At 37.8% G+C, this 23748-nt stretch overlaps 1 protein-coding gene across 5 annotated transcripts in view; it reads right to left on the bottom strand.

Annotated features, from left to right (window-relative positions):
- LOC138736495 (adhesion G protein-coupled receptor B3-like) overlaps positions 1 to 23748 on the bottom strand; it is a 658849-nt gene that overhangs the window by 161991 nt on the left and 473110 nt on the right. For all 5 annotated transcript variants that reach the window (XM_069886125.1, XM_069886124.1, XM_069886126.1 and 2 more), the window contains exons 17-18: positions 2938 to 3041; positions 1353 to 1455 (exon numbers count right to left, since the gene is read on the bottom strand). In XM_069886125.1, the coding sequence (XP_069742226.1) occupies positions 1353 to 1455; positions 2938 to 3041 (207 nt within the window). The remainder of the gene's footprint in view (positions 1 to 1352; positions 1456 to 2937; positions 3042 to 23748) is intronic.

Raw genomic sequence — 23748 nt, 5'->3', positions numbered from 1 at the left:
TGGCTTTCATTTCTTCCAAAGCAGAGAAGGTAAAAATAAGTGAGATGACGTGGTCACCTGGTGATCACCACATAAATATTTGGTTTTTGTGTTAAGGACTGATTGGCTAAAGGCACAGTTCAGTGAACTCATCTGCAGCTATTTGTCTTAATGGCAATTAAAAATTATAAAACACTCATTGGATGTACAATGAAGAATTTCTGGAGGAACACGCCAGGTCAATCAGCATCCATGGATAGAAATGGTCAATCAACATTTGTGGTCTGAGGTTGAGCACAATGATTGACCATTTCTACCCATGGATACTGTCTGACCCATTAAATTTGTCCAACAATTCTTAGTTTGCTCAAGCTTCCAGCATCTGCAGTCTTGGTGTTTCTCTATTATGGTCCATACAGTCATTGTTTCAGCCATATTTTATAAAAATACAGAACATCCTTACAGAATTTCAACTACAGGGATGGGAGATTGTCCAAAATTTTGTTTCAAGATGTTTATTTTCCTCAGATCAAAACTGAGTGTTTTGAATTTCCAAGTTTTCTGTTTACTGTGGGTTTAAACAACCCTGGGTGTGTGATTGATGTTGGGACTTGTGTCTGCGTGCAGTTAAGCAACTTCTGTGGTGTTCCAGTAACATAGCCCCCACAATTCTACATACATATTCCTGCCATAAAAAAAATGCTCAAATAAAATAAACACTGATAAATTCAAAAAGATTGCAAGATCAGCACAAATATACAGCAAAATAGCCAGCTTCCACTAAAATGCAATTTTTAAAACTGTCCATTTTGAGCTTTCACTCCTCTCGATGTGCAAGGTTACTTCATATGCTGATCACTATTTGGATCCATGCTGATGCCAATCTCAAAGAAAACCATTTTATACAAGATGAAAGGGCAAAGTGTCTCCATTTAAAACTCAAACCACGAACATTGGGAACCAAGTTCATGACACCATTTAATGAGCAATTCACTGGGGATGGCAGCCAAAGCTTGCTTTCCATTTTCCAGGATATTCCAAAGTAGGTGATAATGAAACTCACCTTTACCCATTGGCCAACAATAAACATACTACACCTGGATGTGGCAATGGTAATACATTCAATATCTTAATGCAAAACCACAAAAACTTCCATACAAGAGTGCTATCCCAACAGATCACATTTCAAATTTACCAAACAACTGAGGCTGGTTCACACCACTGGGCAATGAAGCACTATATACTGCCCACTGCAATGTTGGAGACGACACTGGATCAGTCAAGCAATCTACTAATCACACAATTTTCTCATTTCTATCTGCCATTCTCAAGCAGAAAAATAAGAGGCAACAGTAAATTGTAGACTTTGGCACCTTATTATGAGTCTGTGTTTGTCCAACCACGATCAAGATATTAGATGAGACAATGGATAGACAGAAGTTTATCAGAATAATTGACCTTTCTGATTGGATGTACCTGTGAAAACATAACACAAATCTGCCTTTTAGATGGGACGATGCACAGGAAACATTAAATACAGATTTTTAAAGCTAATCATCAAGAATAGAAATTATCTTGGTTCTATTTCTGAAAGCAAATATTTTGTATTTGATTGTATTGTGTTAGTTGGCATAAAGTAAATGAAAATACAGACCACCAAAAGAGAAGAATATAAAAAGCAGTTTCAGAGGCTTAAATGAGAATTATTAATCATACTTTATTTTACTATAAAGTTAATTGGAGTGCACAACAATCAACTATTTAACAGTAAGCGATGCATTATAACTCCATCTGGCCAACTACGTTTCACTTACCTAATTGATTTCATGAGGTTTCTGCTTAACTATCTTAAAAAAAAAGGACTCATTTACGACAAAATTTGCCACATGCAACCGTTCGACCAATTACAGAGGAGATTTCAGGAAATTCAGGTAGGGCATTGGGAAGAAGACTTTAGTAAACATTGGTCCAGTATACTCAGTGAGTGAACCCATACTTCAGCGATATGAAAATCAGATTCTATCAGTCTCTGGATATCAGTGGTAATAATGAGTTTATTTGCTGTCAAACCTTTCAAGACTTGCCTTTTTGAAAAGTGTATAATTAAGACTATGGGAACATAACTTTGTAATTACTTGACAAAGGATATTCTGACTTTGGAGGCAACACAAAGGAGGTTTACCAGGTTCAGCTTAAGAAGAATGGTCAAGTAGCCTGGAGCAAAAAAATTATTGAGTGGAGGGGGGTGGAATCCTTTAGAGACATATGAAATCATAAAAGAAACAGATCAGACAGAAGCAGGGAGTCTTTTTCACTGGCAGATGAGAGTAGAATGAGGGTACATAGTCTCAAATTTCAGGGGAGTAATATTTAAGACCAAGATGAGAAGGAACAGCTTCTCCGAGAGTCGTGAATCTGTAGAATTCTTTACCCCAAAGAAAGAGTTGAAACAGCCTTTCTGAATGTATTTAAGACATGAAAGATGGAATTGAGGAATCAAGGATGAAAGGGAATGGGCAGATAAGTGGAGCAGAATCCAAGGCCAGATCAGTTTTGATTTAAATTTTATTTACAGCATGGTAGAAGCCGATACCAGCCATCAAAACCCAGCTATCCAATTACACTCAATTAACTTACAACCCCATGCTTTTTGGAGGAAACCGGAACATCAGAGAAAACCCATGCAGATCATGGGGAGAATGTACAAATTCCTTACAGACAGTATCAGACTTAAACCCAGGTCGCTGGTGCAGTAATAGCATCACGCTAACCGCTACACTAACCGTGCTGCCCATGAGTGAATGGCAGAACAGGCTCAATGGACCAGATGATCTACTCCTCCTCATATTTCTTATGTATGGTCTTATAAAATCTGTAATGGCCTTGCAGCTGAAATTAGTGTTGCTACATATCTTAACAGGGCAACAATGGAATCAAGTTCAAATCAAAAGTACACACCTCCACAACACAGCATAGACCACTGCTAGAGTGATAAGGGCCATACAGGAAAGTCCACAGCCGATGATTAGTGTAACCGAAGGCATATCAGCGTTCTCCATACTCTGTGGAAAACAACCAAAAATAATTCAACAAAGCTTGTTCTCATTGCAATACATGAATTTGTTATACATTTAAAAAAATTAATTTAGACATGCAGTATAGTAACAGGCCCTTACACCCATGCTGCCCAATACAACAATTAACCTTCAAAGCCTGTATTTTTTGGAGGATGGGAGGAAACTGGAGTACCTTGAGGAAACCCATGTGGTCACATGGAGAATGCATCAAGTGGCGGATAATATATAAGAATTTATTGGATGAGATATAAATGAAGACCAAATCCACACCAAGTAATGAGGCTAACATTAAAATTAAGGAGGATACAATATTTTCAGTTTCTTCAAAAAAATTACACAATGAATTGTGTTTCATACCTAATAAATTTGTAGCAAACAGCAAAAAAAATGGAAAAATAAACAGCAACTTATTGGGCAAGCTAAAGTTGTAACTAAATGCAATTTATATCATAAAGTCATTCCATAACCTCTTCACATAGAAGAAATCATATTTTTCTATGATGCTTGCAATTCCTGCTAATTTTTAAGCCACAAATTTGTTTTTCTTGATTTTTGTTTAATTTTGTTTAAAATGGAAACACAATTTTAATGCTTTGATAAAACATCTGTGAAATATTTATCTTCATTCTACATATATAGTACATACTTGTCACCTATAATTAATGCGACCATTTTCATAATAGCATGCCAATATTAATGAGGATCAGTCATTTGCTACTGATCTGGTCATATAACATTTTGTAGATGAGAAAGTCAAATGCACACCATAATTTCCGTACAAGAAGAACTGACTGGTGACTGCTATTACTCTGTACTGTAAGGCCTCAATCAATGTTGAAAGGCAAGACAGATAGATACTTTTCAATTCAAAATTGCAGCTGTGGAAAACAGAATTTGCTCAACATTGTCCAATAATTTTTTCTATAGAACCACAGAAAACTATAGCACAGAAAAGGGCCCTTTGGCCCACCTACTGCAGTTTGTGGTTAATTATTATTCCACAGTTATATCGATCTGCTCCATACTACCTATCCAAATTTCTCTCCAATGTTCAAATCGAATCTGCATCCACCACCTCTCCTGGTTGCATGCTCCACACTCTCACTACCATTTCAATGAAGAGGCTTCCCCCTCAGGGTCCCCTTAAACATTTCACCTTGTACCCTTAACACATAGCCTCTCCTTCTTGTCTCACCCAACCTCAGTGGGGGAAAAAAAACTGCTTTTATTTATCCTATTTATATACTTCATCTGGTGTATTAGCACATTTAGAAACTCAACATAATGATATCAAGCAGAACTAAGACACATCTGTTAATGCATCATGTACAGAGGAGCCATTTCAAAGAAGAAAGAGGTAGAAAGATTGGAAGAATTCCTGCAATATGATATGAAGGAAATTATTTTTCAGATTTCAGATTTATTGTCAGAGTACATACATGATATCACATACAACCCTGAGATTCTATTTCCTGTTGGCGAGAAAGAATTACCACTTTAGTGCAAAAAGAAAAACTGCACACAATGTACACATAAACAAAGAAATTTAAACAAATGGACTGTTCAATAAAGAGAGAGGAAAAAAAAAATCAATTAAGTCTTTAAATGAATCTCCATCGAATTTGTTAAGGAGTCGGATGGTGGAAGGGTAGCAGCTGTTCCTGAACCTGGTGGTGTGTGTCTTGAGGCACCTATACCTCTTTCCTGATGGAAGCAGCGAGAACAGAGTATGTGATGGGTGATGTGGATCTTTGATCATTGCTGCTGCTCTCCAATGGCAGCGTTCCCTGTAAATGTTCTCAATAGTGGAGAGGGTTTTTCCAATGATGCCCTTGGCTGTGTCCACTATCTTTTGCAGGCCTTTACGCTCAGGGGTATTGGTGTCCCCATACCACACCATGACACAACCAGTCAGTACACTTTCCATTACACATCTGTAGAAATTTGTCAGGGTTTCTGATGACATACCAAACCTCCTCAACCTCCTGAGGAAATAGAGACATTGGCATCCTTTCTTCACATTGCCATTAGTGCCAAGACAGAGATTCCCAAGAACTTAAATTTGCTCACCCTCTCCACCTCTGATCCCCAATGATCACTGGATAGATTTCACTCTGGTTTTCCCTTCTTGAAGTCAACAATCACCTCCTTGGTCTTGGTGAGTCATGACAGCGAATTTGTAGATAGTGTTGTTATCGTACCAAGCCACATAGTCATAGGTGTATAGCAAGGTGCATAGATCATTACTTTTTTTTTTGCAATCTATAGCCAAAGTATCTCTTCAAAAGCTAGCTGTTAGCATTTGAAACAGTCTTAATTTTCTCTGCCAGTTGCCAGTACCAAAGTACACTGCAAAAAAAAAAATCATTCTTAACCTGGCCATGTACATTTTTTTTTAAATGAATACAACTCCAAAGTGTACTAAAAAAAATCATTCTTAACCTGGCCATGTACATCTTTTTTTTTAAATGAATACAACTCCAAAGTGTACTCAACAGGAGCAGCAAGGAAGGCAGGATGCATTTATCCACTGATCTTTGCAGATGCCTTCATGTATCAACAAAGTGATTTCAGAACACATGCAAGAGATTGGCCATGCAGCCAGCCAATTCATTTTCCAATGTCTTGCTCACTTGAAGGCTCTGATAAATATAAGATGTATTCCCTACTCCCTGTTGACAAATGGGAGAATTTCAAATTGATATGTTTCAGTTTCACCATCATCAGTTGTATGTTGGAACTCACTTTTAAATGGTGTGTTCATCCTCAGTATAAATCTTTCAGTGCTTATGATGGGTATATTGCCATCTGTATCAATTATGTATAGTAAAACCCCCGGTATCCAACAACGATGGGCTTTGGTACATGCCAGATAAGTGTATTTTCTAGTTGCTTGAGGCTTAATATTGCAATGCCTAATACACCCACATTAGCAACAAGCAGTTTAAAACACAAAAGACAAAAATACTATGTGAAAACACAATGCTGGTGAAACTCAGCAAGTCAATGTACTTTATTTAGCAAAGATATATAGCCATCATTTCGGGTTTGAGCCCTTCATTAAAGTATCAAGACAAAAATTCCATACAGTACTGTACTTACTCTGAACTTTATTTGCATGAATATACAAAGCATTTTACTTTATTTTTAGTCATATTCATTGAAAGAATTTAACCGTTGCTACACAGAGCCACCCGAAAGCAGACTAACGCCCACCCGCCCCCCTCTTCACCCAAGTTTACAGATAAAGCCTCTGTAATGGAAGATTTAAACCGTGTTTTTTTACTTTTGCAGCTTTTGCTTCTGCAAGGCCGAGAACCTGCTTGTTTTTAAGACTCAGCAGACATAAGCTAAATTCCACCATGGGGCCCAGAGATGCAGTTATTTGACAAAAAGACATCTGTGTACCAAAAACATTTAATCTTCCTGCTTGTTTTGGTCACAGTCTTTCTGGCAGAGACCTAACGTTGACACAAAATAAACCATTGTATTCAAAGTGATAAGCTGAAAGTTGTGTTATTCCATAGAAGCCTAGGCATGCTAGCTTGCTCGCTTATCTTTCTTTCTGTGCTGGGAATAGGTGCTTGAGTAAGCAGTTTTTGGGTAATATAAGCCATGGTCCTGCTGCTGAAGTTTGTGATTCTCCGAGAGGTGGCAACATCTCTCAGCAAGAAGAAGAACTTCTAGAGTCCAGCCAACGTCCCGGTCGGGGGAGGTGGAGAAGCTGCTACCAGCGCCCCGACCACCTACTACAAGTGTGCGGTCGTTCCCTCGCTTCGGCAGTTGGGACCAGTCCAGGCGTTGATAAGTATAATTGGGAAGGGCTTGCATATTGTAGTTTGATATCAGCTTTAGAATTTGTAATAAAGATTTGTATAAACTGAAGTGCTCTCGGCATGTGTCTATTTTCTTTCAGTAGCTTAAACACTGTGACCAATCTAAAATGAACAAAGTGAGAGGTACAAGTTTACCCAGGACAGCCTCTGACCAGGGAGACTCTTACTAAGCAGGGATAAGGAGACCCTTTAAGAGAATCACTTCAATGCCAAGCAGCATCAACTGGCTCTTCATCCTGGACAACACCATTTTATTCAGACAGCTGCTACGAGCAAAGCACAACCAAGGAACTCTGCTGGCTGAATATTTGCTTCCATCTTCTCCAAAGGTTTACATGTTACTTCAGAGAACATTTAATTTTACAATTTTTAAAAGACCAATTATTTTATTCTTAAAATTTATTTTTCTCGATTTTATTTGCCGGTTGCTTGAGGGTGCCGCAAATTTCAGATACCGGGGGTTTCAGTGCATGGCTTTCAAAATACATATCTGGAAGGATGAAATGAAACAATCTGATCATTTCTTTCATCAGTGCAAGATATTCCTCCACAGGTGAGCACACCTTTTACACACGCAAGACTTGTGTTATTAATTATTATTTCTCTGTTCACCAATAAGAAATAGAATGAAATCAGACTGAAGCACAGCGGAGCTCGGAAGGAAAATAACTGAATGAAAAGTTGAAGCTCTGTCAATCACTACACCCATACAGAGAAATAGGAGCCTGATCTGGATTTCAAAGAAACAGTAACATTATGAAATAAAGTTAGGGGCAAGAAGTAAATTTCAGCTTGTTGCAGTCCTGTTAAGAAATACAATATGAAATAAAAATTGAGAATGTTGGAAATACTCAGCAGGTCAGGTTCCAGCTGTGGAGAGAGAAATAGTAATGCTTTGGGTTGAAGATTCTTCATCAGGAGCAGGATGTATTTGAAAGTTGAAATGGTCCCAACACAGATCACTAAGGCACACCATTCAACACAGACCTCCAGTCTGAGAAGCAACTAACCACCACCACTCTGTTTTCTTCTACCAAGCCAATTTCGAATCCAGTTTGCAACCTCCCTATGTATACCTAGTGTCCTAACCTTCTGAACCAACCTCTAATGTGGAACCTTGTCAAAATGTTTACTAAAGTGGGGTGTGGCCATGCTGAGTGGCTGAGCGGAGGAGTTTTACCGAGCTCCCCAAGAAAAAGTGCAAAAAGACGACCAAAAAGTGTTTTTGAATAGAATTTTTGCTTGAAAAAGTGAGGATATACAACAGTTGAATAGGAAGTGTTGAAAATGACTGGAAGATCGCACACAAAAAAGCAAAAACCAATGACAAAAGAAGCTCCAGCTTCATCAGATAGTGCAGGGGGAGCTGCCTCTACTTTTCAACAAACATGAGAGACGGAATCACTTTTGCAAGAATTTGAAGGACTGGGACATTTCACGGGTGTGGAAAATGCCATGAAAGAGCTCACCACTTCAGTAAAAGATATGAGTGAAACAATAAACGATATTTGGAAGAATGGATGGCACTGAGAGAGATCTTGGTAAACATGATGAACAGATTGAAGACCTGAAAAAACAAGCTGAACAATGGGCAATTGACAATCGATAAAATTGATAACATGGAAAACTTCAGTCAGAGAAACAATGTGAGAATAGTTGGCCTGAGAGAAGGTGTAGAAGGTAGATATGCTGAGAAATTTTTCGAGACTTGGATTCCTCAAGTCCTTCACACCGAGGAACTCGGCAATCGTATCCACATTGAATGTGCTCACCGAACTCTAGGACTGAGGAGAATGGATGAAGTCTGCCCTCAACCTGTTCTGGTAAGGCTGCTAATCTTCAAAGATAGAGAGACAATCTTGAGAGTTGCATTTGAACATTCATGAAATACCCGCTCTCCAATAAAGTGGGACAATACAGAGATTGGGTTTTTTTCAGGACTTCAGTAACAGGGTAATCCAAAAGAGAGAGTTCAATGTGGTAAAGAGGCAGCTCTGTGAAAAGAACTTCAGAAACGCGATGTTGTACCCAGCAACTTTGAGGGTGGATATTTCAGAAGGTAAAAGAAGATTCTTTAAAATGAAAGAAGAGGTGGAAGAACTTCATTCAACATTTATAAAGAAGATGAAGAGAAAGGAAAGTAGACACAAGAAAAGTTGACTGTGGAAAAACTAATGTAAATAAGATATTTTATGGACATAGTAAAGTTTTATTTTTTTGTGTATGTCATCTTAATCATATTCAGAAATGTCGAAGTTTCATCCTATCTATGGCTCTCAAGAAGATATCGAAGGTAACTCTGGCTTAAGAGGGGTAGTGGCGCCAGTGGCGCCAGCAGGGGAGATTAGTTTAAAGATGGCACTTTAGGGTAGGGTTCTTCATCCCTGGAGGTTTTAGTGGGCTTTTTTCCGCATGCCTCAGGGACTCACTTTCTTTATCATCATCGGGGTGGAAGTTGTACAATTTTTTTAATGAGAGGGCACAGATCATGAAACTGTTTACATATGTATTTATTTGCCCAGAATTTACCAAATGCTGCTATGGATAAGAAACTGAAATTTATATTTTAATGTTAATGGTTTGAACAAATGGTAAAGAGGAAAAGAATACTTACATATTTGAAAAAGTTTAAAGCTGATGTGGTATTTCTCCAAGAAACACATCTCATGAAAGCAGAACATGATAAATGAAAATGATTATGGGTGGGACAGATCTTTTCTTCATCACTTAAATCAAAAGCTGATGGAGGACCTCAGTTTTCTTCAGGCTGACTTCCAGGCCAAACATTTTAGCAGTTTCCGCAAAGCAGGACGTCAAGCGCTGAAGAGCTGGCTCTGAATGGGCAACTAAAGCGGCATCGTCTGCAAAGAGTAGTTCACGGACAAGTTTCTCTTGTGTCTTGGTGTGAGCTTGCAGGCGCCTCAGATTGAAGAGACTGCCATCCGTGCGGTACCGGATGTAAACAGCCTAAAGAAATCTCTTGGTGCCTGCCACATTGACCACCGCCAGTGGGCTGATATCGCCTCAAACCGTGCATCTTGGCGCCTCACAGTTTGGCGGGCAGCAACCTCCTTTGAAGAAGACCGCAGAGCCTACCTCACTGACAAAAGGCAAAGGAGGAAAAACCCAACACCCAACCCCACCCCACCAATTTTCCCCTGCAACCGCTGCAATCGTGTCTGCCTGTCCTGCATCGGACTTGTCAGCCACAAACGAGCCTGCAGCTGACGTGGACTTTTTACCCCCTCCATAAATCTTCGTCCGCGAAGCCAAGCCAAAGAAAAAGAAAAGAAATCAAAAGCAGGGGAAGTGGCAATTTTAATCAATAAAAATGCTCCGATGGTTATAGAAAATATTTCAAAAGATCAAGCAGACAGATATGTAATGATAAACAGCAAAATTTATTCAGAATCATGGGACATTGATGGATATTTATGCTCCAAATTATGACGACAAGGCCTTTATGAAGGATGTGTTTTTAAAAGCAGCAGAAGGAAGGCAAAATATACTGATTGAAAGGGACTTTAATTTTTGTCTAGACCCAATACTTGAAAAGTCAGTAAGAATAGTAACAAGAGCTAAGGCAGCTAAGCTAACCCTTTCATATATGAAAGATTTAAATTTGATGGATGTATGGAGGCAATTCAATCCCACAGAAAGAGACTACTCGTTTTATTCTAAAATGCATAATTCACATACAAGAATAGACTTATTTTTACTATTATTGAGTCTGAAGGATAGAGTAGAAAATACCTACCTAAATTACACTCGAATCATTTACCATTAATCTTAAAAATATAAATACAAGAAAAATAAAAAAATATGTATAGGTGGCGATTGAATGCGTTGTTGTTAAAAAGGGAAGATTTTAAACAATTTCTAAGGCAACAGATTGAAATTTTCTGTGAAACAAATTTAGGATCAACTGACAATAGCTTTTTGATATGGGATACTTTAAAGGCATACCTACAAGGACAAATCATTTCATTCACAAAAAAATTAAAAGAGTTTAATGCCGAAGTGAATAAATCGGAGAAAGAAATAAAGAGAATTCGAAAAAGAATATCAAATAACGGGGGAAACAAGACAAATAGAGAACAATGGAAAATAAGAAAATTCACTGTAACACTTTACAAACATACAGAGCAGTAAAAACAATATTAAACTCAAAACAGAAATATTATAAATTAGGAGAAAGGGCACATAAAATATTGGCATGGCAACTGAAGGCTGCAGAATCAGCAAGAGCTATAAATGCTATACAGAAGGAAAACAATGCAGTCATGTATAACCAGAAATAAATAAATGAAACATTCAGACAATATTATAAAAATCTATACAAATCCGATTTGCTGGGAGACGAGATTGAAATAGAGGAATTTATAGATCGTGTGGAACTCCCAAAATTCAATAGGATTTAAATTTCACTGGGGAGGAAATTGAGAAAACATAAGGAACTCTTCAAGCTAATAAAGCCCCAGGCAAAGATGGATTTCCACTGGAGTTTTACAAAGAATTTAAGGTTCTATTAATGGCATTATTCATGGATGTAATGGAATGTGCAGTAGAAACACAGATATTACCAGACTCTTTCTCAATAGCAATAATTACTGTGCTACCAAAAAAGACCAGAGATCCACTTAAAACTTCTGATCAACCAACATCTCTATTAAACACACATTAGAAAATAATAGTAAAAGCACTTGCAAAATGGTTAGGACAGTATTTACCTTCGTTAATACATACAGATCAAGTGGGATTTGTTAAAGGCAGACAAGTGTCAAATAATCTGGTGGATTGTTTAACATAATACATTTAGCCCAATCAAGAAAGGATCCTCATATAGTAGTATCATTAGACATAGAAAAAGCATTCGATAGGCTTGAATGACCATTTTGGTTTAAAACATTGGAAAAGTTGGGTATAGGACAGGGATTTATGAACTGGATTAGGGCATTATATCAAAAACCACAAGCAAAAATAATAACTAAAAGCCAAATATCAGGAAAGTTCCCGTTAAGCCAATCAAGTAGTCAAGGGTGCCCTCTCTCTCTCCAGCTCTATTTGTTATAGTGATAGCAGAAATAATCAGAAAGGATCCTGAAATTAAAGACTTCGAGGTGAGTCAAGATCAACACAAAATAAGTTTGTTTGCCGATGATATATTAATGTACACATCTGAACCTGGGAGATTGCTGGAAAAATTGCAGGCAACTTTAACAAAGTATGGAAGAGTATCAGGGTATATAATAAATATGGATAAAAGTGAAATTTTACCTTTAACAAATCATGATTATGAACAACATAAAGCAAGCAGTATACTTAAATTGAAAAGTGAAAGGATCAAATATCTGGGAATTATGCGAGATAACAATTAGAATAATTTGTACAAATTGAACTACTCTCCCCTGCTGGCGAAAATAGAACAAGACCAACAAAAATGGATGGACCTTCCCCCAACGTTAATAGGGAGAGTTAATTGTGTCAAAATGAAGATAATGCCAAAGATTCAATATTTGTTCAATCGATACCAATACATTTACCAAAAAAGTTTTTTAAAAACAATAAATAATTTAGTAAGACAATTCTTATGGAATAATTGAATAGCATTAGAAAAATTGACATGGGATCATAAACTAGGGGGACTGCAACTCCCAGATTAAAAAAAATATATTACTTGGCTGCATAGTTAAGATTTTTGGCATCTTTCCTCAATGCAAACCCACTTAAACAGGTACAAATTGGATTACAAGGAATGGAGGAAACAGTGATTAAAGATTATATTTACAAATAGAATTTAAAATTTATTAGGAAAATTGAAATTTCACTAAGATCGCCATTATGTAATAACTCAATGCTACCTATGATAATGGGAAATAGGATTCTAAATATATGGCTACAAAACGGGATTTGCCATATGGTGGACTGCTACAAGGAGTGTTTTTTATGTCATTTGAACAAATGAAGTAAACCTATGGAATTCCAAATGGTACTTTCCTTTGCTATCGGTAATTAAGGGCTTTTCGAAGATAAATTTTGGGAAATGACATGATTCCTCTAGGAGTAAGTGCATTGGAACACATATGATGGATGGGTAATATACCCAAATTTATTACCCGAATATATTGTGCCCTACAAATAGAAAGGAAAAACCCTGGATTGCATAGATCAAGAGAAAGATGGGAAGCAGATCTTGGTCTGAATGGTGCAAAGATGGGGTAACCTTGATTATTAATGCGTGGTAATGGCTTGGTGGAATATAACTTTTTGCATCAACTAAATTTGACCTCAGAAAGACTACACAAATCAAAAGCAGAAATATCAGATTGATGATTTTGATGTGAAATAGAGGAAGGAACATTTCTCCATTGTGTATGGTTATGCACGAAAGTTAATCCTTTCTAGCAAGAAATATCAGAAGTCTTAACAAGGATTACCAGAGTTAACTTTCCAGGTAACTCAGAACTATATGTACTGGGAAATTTTGTAGATATTAATAATAACATCACAGAGTTTCAAATAACTTTTGTTAAGATTGCATTGGCAGGAGCAAAGAAATGTGTAGCACTTACATGGAAGTCAGATACACAGCTCTGGCACAATGGATATCAGAAATGAACAGTTGTATACCCATGGAAAAGATCACATATAATAAAAGAAACAAATATGATACATTTTTCAAGATCTGGAACCATACTTGAAATACACTGGTGCTCAAGAACAATAATGCTGCTAAAAATTCATGGCCTTCCCTAAATTTTTTATCTTTTTTAAATAGAATGTAGACTGTAAACTCCGACAGTGAAAGGAAAGATATAATATTCATCTATTTTTTGTGTTAAAGGGAAGGGGGCAGTAGTGGGGGGGGTCCTAGAATGTTTATTATCTGGAAATTTTGTTTTATTCAATTTAACTTTGGTTAAGTTAATATGTTTAATTAACGTATGTTATTATATTAATGTACAAATATTTATGAAAAATTTGTGATGACCCGCCACAGCGGAGATCGAGCCGGCACATCATGTGGCATGCATGGTAGCAGACCACAGCATAACACACTGTAACACGTCCCTTAACACAGCAAACCAGCGTGGTTGTAAGCTGGAGCAGTACAAGACAAGCAGCCCTAAAATGGCATTGGCCAAGCTGCCCAGCTAACAGATCAATAACAGGCTGGGGAAGAAAGGTATTCACATGCAAGAATGTTTCCGCCTGCTTTGTTATTCATGCGACTGATGTCAGCCAATCAAACAAATGGTGGAAAATCCAACTGCTTAAAAGGAGCCTCAATAAATCTCAGAGTTTAACCTCCCACACTGCGAGCGTGTCTGTTTCTTTGTAGCAGGCGGCTACAATTGGTGACCTCGCACGGTTTAGACGGCATCTAAACCCAGCAATTGAGAGCGAAGCAGCGATCAGTACAGTCGGCCTCAAGCTCCTAACCTTCAACCAGGCTGTGTGGTTCAACCAGGCTGAGGCTCAGTTCCAGATTCAGGGCATCACATCTGAGTCCACACAGTACTATGATGTGGTCAGCACCCTGGATCCAGAGACTGCAGACAGAGTGGTCAACTTCATCCACAGGCCACCATCAGAAGGCACTTACACTGCCTTCAAAACCTATTAGCAGAAACCTTCGGGCTCTCGTGGAGAGAGACAGGGGCACAGCTGCTCCACCTGGATGGACAGGATAGGGGACAGACCCCGTCTGAATGAGATGCTGGCTCTCCTGGTAGACCACGAGCCCTGCATCATGTCGGAGCAGACATTCCTGGAGCAGATACCCAAGGACGTTCAACTGCTCCCAGCTGACGTGGATTTCAGCGACCACCCCCTCCCCCCAAGAAAGTCACAGCATGGGCAGGTATTCTGTGGAAGCTGAAACAAAGGTGCTCGGCTACCGTGAGGCTCGTCATGGTCTCACAACCAGATTAAGGCAGGCCCTGGAAAGGAGCGGAAATAATGTCCAAAGAGAGATGGTGCTTCTACCACTAAAGATGGGGCTCCAAGGCCTGCCAATACCGGTCACCCTGCGAGTTCCAGGGAAACGACAAGGTCAACTGTGGCTGAATGGCCATGGCGGATGGCCATCAAGAGCACTTCCTGTACATATGGGATCACCTTTCCAGTATACTATTCTTGGTGGATACAGGAGCAGAGGTCAGCATGATGCCCCTGATGGACACTAGATGCAGCCAAGTGGGCCCCGCATTGAGGGCTGCCAACAACAGCAGCATACGGACCTACGGCACATGTAAGGCCGAGCTGCATTTTGGAGGCAGTCACTTCTCATGGGAGCTCACGCTGGCTGCAGTGGAACAGCGACTCCTCTGAGCGGACTTCCTGCGGGCCCACAACCTCCTAGTAGACCTCAAGGGCAAGAGACTTGTGCACGCAGAGACATTCAAACCTTCGCACTGAGAGACGCTGGGCTCCTGGCACTGCACCTGGACTCCATCCACAGCTCAGACAATGAATTCACCAAGATGCTGGCCGAGTTCCTGGCCATCCTTTTCCCTTAGTTCATAGTGGAGGTATCCCGACATGATGTCAGGCATCATATCCTTACCAAGGATGCACCTCTCCATGCAAGAGCGAGACAACATTCCCCGGAGAAGCTCCAACTGGCCAAGGAGGAGTTCCGCAAGCTTGAGGAGTTAGGTATCGTTCAACATCGTTTGGCGGTCAGACAGTCCATGGGCTTCTCCCCTGCACATGGTGCCTAAAGCTGAAGACCATGCGGCAACTATTGTCGGCTTAATGAGGCCACCACTCCAGATCGTTATCCCATGCCGCATATCCAGGACTTTGCAGCAAACTTGCACGGAGCAACGAACTTCTCCAAAGTGGACTTGGTGCGAGGGTACCACCAAATCGTAGGGCACCCTGACGACATCCCCAAGAGAGCCACTGTCACTCCATTCAGGCTGTTCAAGTTCCTGAGGATGCAATTCATGCTTAAGAACGCGGCGCAGACCTTTCAGCGGCTGATGGACGTGGTGGGCCAAGACTTGGACTGCACCTTCATCTACTTAGACAATATCCTGATGGAGAGCAGAACACAGCAGGAATATCTACCACATTTCCAAAGCCTCTACAGTCACCTAAGTGAGTACAGCCTTACTATCAATCTGGCTAAAAGTTCAGGCCTGGCACAATTTACTTCCTGGGCCACAGGATTACCAAATGCGGTAATTCTCGTGGACATAGTGGGACCCTTACCAGTCTCACAGGTTTCCACTACCTGTTCATGGTGGTCGACCGTTTCACCCGGAGGCCAGAAGGAATCCCATGGCTGACACATCCACCAGGTCCTGCATCAAGGCACTCATCTCGTATTGGGTAGCAAGGTTCTGGCTACCATGTCACATAACCTTTGAGAAAGGCACACAATTTACCTCCAGTCTGTGAACTGATGGTGTCAACCTGTGGGGCGCTCAGCTACACCACACGACAGCATACCACCCGCAGTCTAACAGGCTGGTTGAGTGCTTCCACAGGCACCTCAAGGCTGCCCTTATGACCAGATTCATGGGCCCAAATGGGTGGATGAACTGCATACAGCCCCGAAGGAAGACTTCCACCGAGCTTGTCTATGGAACTCCAGGGGGCGTGGCAAGATGGCATAGAGTCGAGACGTGTAATCTCGGCCTCTCTGGCCAGACTTTTAAGAACCCGTTTTTAACTCTTTGTTTTCAGGTTTAAATTTTTTAAAACTTAGTTTAAAGTATCAAGGAATTGTTATGGCTATTAATGGTAAAAAGATTAAACCTCAAGTACAGAAGAAACTACATTTTCGGAGTGTTGAAGATTTAGAGCATAAACAGTTTGCTACAACTTCAGGTTTGCTTTCTTTCAAGCCTAAACCACAGAGATTGACTGTAGGAGCTGAAAAAATGACTACTACTCACCAGAAGGACATCGCTGGAATTACCCATTCTCAGAAGGAAGGTGCGTGTGCCCCCGATGTGGATCCTGATTCTGGCAGCCTGCCGACTTTAATGGAGGGAGCATGCAAGAAGACGACTCCAGTGCTTGAAATGCCCCAGGAAGTGTTCCAACCTGAATATCTTGATCTTTTCCGTGAGTTTTTGAAGCAACAACGGGTTGTGGGGGGAGAACAGCGTCGGCCCCCTGAGGAAGTCGGGGTGCCGTCGCTGGGAGTCCAGACCCGCAGTAAAACTGTTAAACTGCCTGTTGTTGAGATGCAGCAGGAGCTGCAGTTACCTGGTTCTGCCACTACGCAAGAGAAAGCAGGGCTGAGCTTTTCTGAATTACAATGTAAACAGCTAAGCCTTATCATTCAGCCTATGCTGAATGAAATGTCTCAGAGGCTCAGTTTGGAACTGGATACAGTTAAAATATGTGTGGAAGCATCTTGTGAGGATTTTAAACAATTTCAGGCTGATTTTTTGAAATGTCAACAACAACAGAAAAAGTGTTGGAGGTGGAAAAATCTGTTAAAGAATTGCGAGAACATGAGAGGGAGTTAGAGAGGAAAGTAGATTATTTGGAGAATCAAAGTAGAAGGAATAATGTAAAGATTGTTGGTTTGCCAGAAGGTATGGAAGGACAAGATCCTCTTTATTTTTTTACCGAATGAATTCCACAAATACTGGGGCAGGAATTTTTCTCTGGAGGTCTGGTACTGGAAAGAGCTCATAGAGCCTTAAGAAAAAGACCTTTGCTTGGTCAACCACCGAGACCCGTGATAATTTGATGTTTGAATTATTTGGACAGAAAAACAATACTTCGTTTAGCAGTGCAAAACGCGAGACAACGACAAGCTCCGTTAATGATTCAGAATAGTAGAGTTTTTTTCTATACTGATTTGAGTCAAGAGGTTATTCCGCGTCGGCGTCAATTTAATCCAGTTAAAGAAGTTTTGTGGCGTAAAGGTTATAAGTCTACTTTTCGCTATCCGGCAGTGTTGAAGGTGTTTTGTGGAGACTTTCAATCTCGGTTTTTTGAGAATTTGTGTGAAACAATGAGTTTTGCTGACTCGTTGCCAGATGTAAGAAGACAAAGACGTAGCCCACCATTGTCTCCTAAAGAAAAATCTGGTTGTTCTGCAAATGGAAGAAATGGCAGAAATGGGAATGGAAAGAGTCTGTTTCCTTGAAATGGGGTCGCTGAGTCTGGAATTTCTTGGATGAATAGAAGAACTTTCTTATTTTTATTTTCTTTTTATGTCATTATGATATCTTGTTGTTTTTCTTTGTTTGGCTGGGGAGGGAGAAATTTGCTCTATGTTCTACTAGTCATCAGCCACTGGTGGGTGATCCACACCCAACTTTTGTTTAGGGATTACTACCTTTTGGTAGTTTTTTGTTTTTTTTTTCCTTTTTATCTTTTTTATTTTCATTTATTTAGACTTTAATTTGTGTGTTTTTTTTCTCCTATTGGAGGGCCTATTTACGTTGATCTGAGTCTTTATATATTGATATTATTAGTTTTTAGTAATATTAGTGGACATGTCAAAGTTGAAGTTTGTTACTTTTAATGTTCGGGGTTGAAACAATCCGATTAAGCATATTTTTATCAAGCTCGATCTTTGGTAAAACATGTGTTTGGTAGGGATATTATTTTACCTGAAATGATTAAATTTGAGACTTTTGGCATAATGAGATGAAATATTGTTTAATAATGGAAAAAATTATATATGTTTTGCGGATAACTATAGTTTTTTTTAATTAATAGGTGGTTGTTATATTCAGAATATTTACATTTTGATTTATATTGACTAGATTTTAATATGTATGCTTTGCTTTTCTTTATTTTTTTTCCTTTTTTCTTTATGGCTCTCCTTAGGAGATTTGGCTGAAAGGGGGGGGGTTTCTTTCCTTTTTTTTCTTTCTTTTTTTAAATATATATAAAATATAACATTCATGCTTTGTTTATTGTTATATATGTTACTTATTATCTGTATTTTGAATGAATAAATAAAGTTTAAAAAAAAAAGTCTATGGAACTCCACTCATGGTCACCGCGGATTTCATCCCACCAGCCAAAGATCAACAGGAGGATACAACCACCTTCCTGGACAGGGTGCGTGAAAAAGTCGGTAACCTGGTTCCGATCTCACCCTACAGACACAGGCAAACCAAGTTCAACGTCCCTAAAGAACTCCAAGACTGTGAGTACGTGTTCGTGCGCAGAGGGACACACTGTCCACCACAACAAATGCCCTACGAAGGCCCCTTCAGTGTTATCTGGAACAACGGGGCCACTTTCAAACTGGACATAGGTGGCAAACCAGTGGTCTTCACTACAGATAGGCTCAAGCCAGCAAACATGGACCGGACCCGACACAAGCCATGGAGACACCAGCACCTTGACGCAGAGGCAGACCGCCAAAGACATTGAGGACTGCATCCAAGGACACAATGAACTATAGCGCCGGTTCTTGGGGGGGATCATGTGACAACCTCCCACTGTGGAGATCAAGCTGGCACATCGCACAATAGTAAACTGCAGCATAACACACTGCAACACATCCCTTAACAAAGCGAACTGATGCGGTTGAAAGCTGGAGTAGAACAAGACCAGCAGCCTTAAAATGGCACTGGCCAAGCTACCCAGCTAACAGACAATAACAGGCTGGGGAAGAAGGATATTCACATGCAAGAATGTTTCCGCCTACTATTGTTATTCATGCACCTGATGTCAGCCAATCAAACACATGGTGGGAACTCCAACTGTATAAAAGGAGCCTTTCCAGCCTCAATAAATCTCAGATCACAACCTCCCACACTGCGAGTGTGTGTGTGTTTCTTTGTAGCAGTTGGCTACAATTTTTTTTTGAAAATTTTATTTTCCATTTACATCAAAACATATACAGTATTGATCCATAACACAAAAATGATAAAATTACACAGAAATAGTACAATTTTTTATGTATTTTCTCCCCCAACCCAACCCCTCCCGCCCCAAAAAAGGAAAAAAAGAAAGAAAAGAAAAAGCCTGTCTGATAAAACTCTATCTTTTAATGAATTAATTGCAGTTTACAATAACAATCTTAAACCATAACCAACTAGGGAGGGCTGGAATGGGGGTGTGGTGGACGCTGCAGGTCAAGTCGTAACAATAAAATCTATGTATGGTTTCCAAATCTTAGCAAATTTTTCTGGTTGATTTCTTAAATTATACGTTATTCTCTCTAATGGTATACAATTTAATAGTTCCATTCGCCATCTATTCAACCCCACAATATCACCAGATTTCCATGTTACAATTATAGATTTCTTTGCTCTTGCTACATTTAAAAACTTCTTTTGATAAATATCTAACTTCAATTGGGAAATATCTTGCAATAAAAATACTCTGTGATTCTTCAAAATTTTCATCTTCAAAACTTGTCCCAATAAAATACTTATATCCTTCCAGAACCTATCTGTCTTTTCACGTTGCCAAACTGCATGCAAGAAAGATCCTACTTCTTTATTACATCTAAAACATTGATCAGAACAATTTGAATGAAGTGCATGCAATTTGTATGGAGTATAATATAAATGATGTAAAAATTAAATTGTACCATTTGATATCTAACATTAATTGTATTGGTTACACTTTCATAAAATAATTTTGACCATACTTCATGTTGAACCTGTATTTTGAAATCTTTTTCCCATCCAGATTTGGATTTAAATAAATTATTTTTTCTGAACAGTCTCTTGTAATTTGATATATTCTTTCAATAAGCGTATGTTATTAGATATTCAAATGGACTTTGTTCTAGCAATTTAAAATTCCTCCCTAAATTTCTTATAAATATGATTCGTTGATAATAAGAAAAAATAGTATTATGTGATACATTATACTTATCTCTCAATTGTTGAAAAGTATAAAACTGATCCCAAAAAAACCCTTTTTTTTTATTGCACCAAACATCAAAATAATGATTATTAACCATAAAAGGAATGAAGGGATTTTGATTTAATATAATTTTAGCCAACTGATAATTCTTCATTCCTCTTTCTACATGTACTCTATTCCATACTTTAAGTATATGCTTCAAATCTGGTGTATCTGATTTTCCTTTTAATAACCCCTCATGCCATTTATATAAAATGTGTTCAGAATTACTTTCTCCTATTTTACTCATTTCAATTTACACCCATGCAATCTTTTCATCAGTCTGATAACAAGAGGACAAAAATCTAAGTTGAGCTACTTTATAATAATTTTTAAAATTAGACCATCGATGTTCCCCTTGATCAAATTTCCATGCTAGTTTTTCCAATGCCATCCAAGGCGTTTTATCCCTCCAAATAAATCTTCTTACACTTTTGTTTAAATCTTGAAAAAACATTATTGGTACAAAAATTGGTAAAGATTGAAAAAGGTATTGTATTCTAGGAAAGATATTCATCTTCACACAATTAATCCTTCCTATTAAATAAATTGGCAAATCTTTCCATTTTAACAAATCTTCTTTAATTTTCCTCAATATAGGTAGGTAGTTTATTTTAAATAAATTATTTAAATTCTTATCAACATTAATTCCTAAATATTTAATTGCACCAGTCTGCTATTTAAATTTTGTCCATTAAACAAACTTGAACATAATCTGTCTCAATCATTGGCATCGCTTCACTTTTATCAATATTTACTCTGTAACCTGATACTAACCCATATTCCACCAACCGATTATTTACTTTCTGTAATGAGCTTTCAGGGTTTGTAAGATATAATGTTACATCATCTGCAAAAAGACTAATTTTATGTTCTATATCATGTCTCTTAAAGCCTTCAATATCATTATCACTTCTAATCACTTCAGCTAAAGATTCTATAGCTAATGCAAATAAAAAAGGAGATAATGGACATCCTTGTCTAGATGATCTTTCCAACAAAAAACATTTTGATATTTGCCTATTTGTAATCACCTTACCCTTTGGAGAATTATATAATGCTTTTATCCAATTTATAAAATTTGTCTGAATTCCAAAAACCTTCAGTACTTTAAATAAATAATCCCATTCTAATCTATCAAATGCCTTTTCTGCATCTAAAGCTAAGGCCACTGATGATATTTTTCTTTTCTGAGCCATAACTATTAAACTTAAAAATCTAACAATATTATTGGCTGATCTATTTTTAATAAAACCTGTTTGATCCATATTAATCAATTTATGTAAACATTTAGCTAATCTATTAGCTATTAGTTTGGACAAAATTTTATAATCAGTATTCAATAATGAAATTGCACTATATGAAGATGGAAGCAGTCCTTCCTTTTTTTGGAATCACTGTTATTAATGCAGTTTTAAGTTCCAGAGATCTTTCATTTGATCCAAGAGTCCCATAAATATCGGAATTAATAACTCTTTAAATTCTTTATAAAATTCCAGAGAGAAACCATCCTCCCCTTATTTGAAGGCATATTTAAGTTATATGGCTAAGGTTAAAAACTAATATATGTTTGAAGTTAATTCTTTGGAAATAATAAAGATGGAAAAAAGAATTGCAAAATCGAGGAAAATTTTGGATTTAAAATCAAAGGAAAATGTTGGATTTAAAGAAATTGAAGCTTAATACAATAAAAACATCGAGAGTAGAGAGTGATATAAGATGAACCCGACAAAGATATTATGAATTGTGAGATATTATTTGGTAAGACATCAATACATCATAGAATTCTGCAATTGTAAATGGATTTAATTCTGTCTTCTCTTCTATACTTAACTGTGATAAAGTAATTTTGGACAAATATTCATCTATTTTATCCCCATCCTTTAAAGATTCAGATTTGTATAATTTCTTATAGAATTTCATAAACACATCATTAATACCTTGTGTTTTATAAGTAAGATGAGCCATATCTTCTTTTACAGCTACTATTGTTCTCGATACTTGCTCAGTTTTCAATTGTCATGCTAAAACTTTGTGCTCTATCTCCCAATTCATAATATCTTTGTCGGGTTCATCTTATATCACTCTCTACTCTCGATGTTTTTATTGTATTAAGCTTCAATTTCTTTAAATCCAACATTTTCCTTTGATTTTAAATCCAAAATTTTCCTCGATTTTGCAATTCTTTTTTCCGTCTTTATTATTTCCAAAGAATTAACTTCAAACATATATTAGTTTTTAACCTTAGCCATATAACTTAAATATGCCTTCAAATAATTCCATACCACAAACTTATTAGTTACAGAATGTTCATTCAGGTCCATAATAAATTTTATCTGTTGCTTTATAAAGTCACAAAAATCTTTCCTTTTCAACAATGCTGCATTAAATCTCCATCTCTAACCTATATTTTGCTCCTCCTCCAGTAAAAATGACATAACTAAAGGTGAATGGTCAGACAATATCCTTGATATTCAATACTATGGACTCTTGTCTGAAGTTGAGAGGCAATTAAAAGCATATCTATACAGGAATTTGTCTGTGTCTATAAGAATAAAATGAATAATCCCTAATATCAGGATGCATCTTCCTCCATCAAGAAGTTTCATTTCATTCATAAAATTTTTCACATCCTTTATCACCTTATTTTTAACCATTATTTCACCTGATATATCCAACTTGGAATCAAAAATAAGATTAAAGTCTCCTCCCATAATTATTTTCCCTTTTGCATTAGCTAACTGCATAAAAAAACATCATGTATAAATTTTCCATCATCTATATTCGATGCATATACATTCATCAAAGTCCAACATTCAGAATAAATTTTGCAATTTATCATCACATACCTCCCTACTTTATCAGTCATTACATCCAATATTTCAATTGGTAGACTTTAATATCACTACTCCTCTAGCTTTAGAATTAAATGAAGAAGAGAATACCCTCTACCCAGTCTCTCTTTAATTTCTTAAGTTCTATTTCTATTATATGAGTTTTCT

This window comes from Narcine bancroftii, chromosome 6, assembly GCF_036971445.1.
Source record: "Narcine bancroftii isolate sNarBan1 chromosome 6, sNarBan1.hap1, whole genome shotgun sequence".
NCBI classification, from domain to species: domain Eukaryota; kingdom Metazoa; phylum Chordata; class Chondrichthyes; order Torpediniformes; family Narcinidae; genus Narcine; species Narcine bancroftii.
The sequence above is the reverse complement of the archived record's forward strand: the minus strand, read 5'-3'. Positions and strand labels throughout refer to the sequence as shown.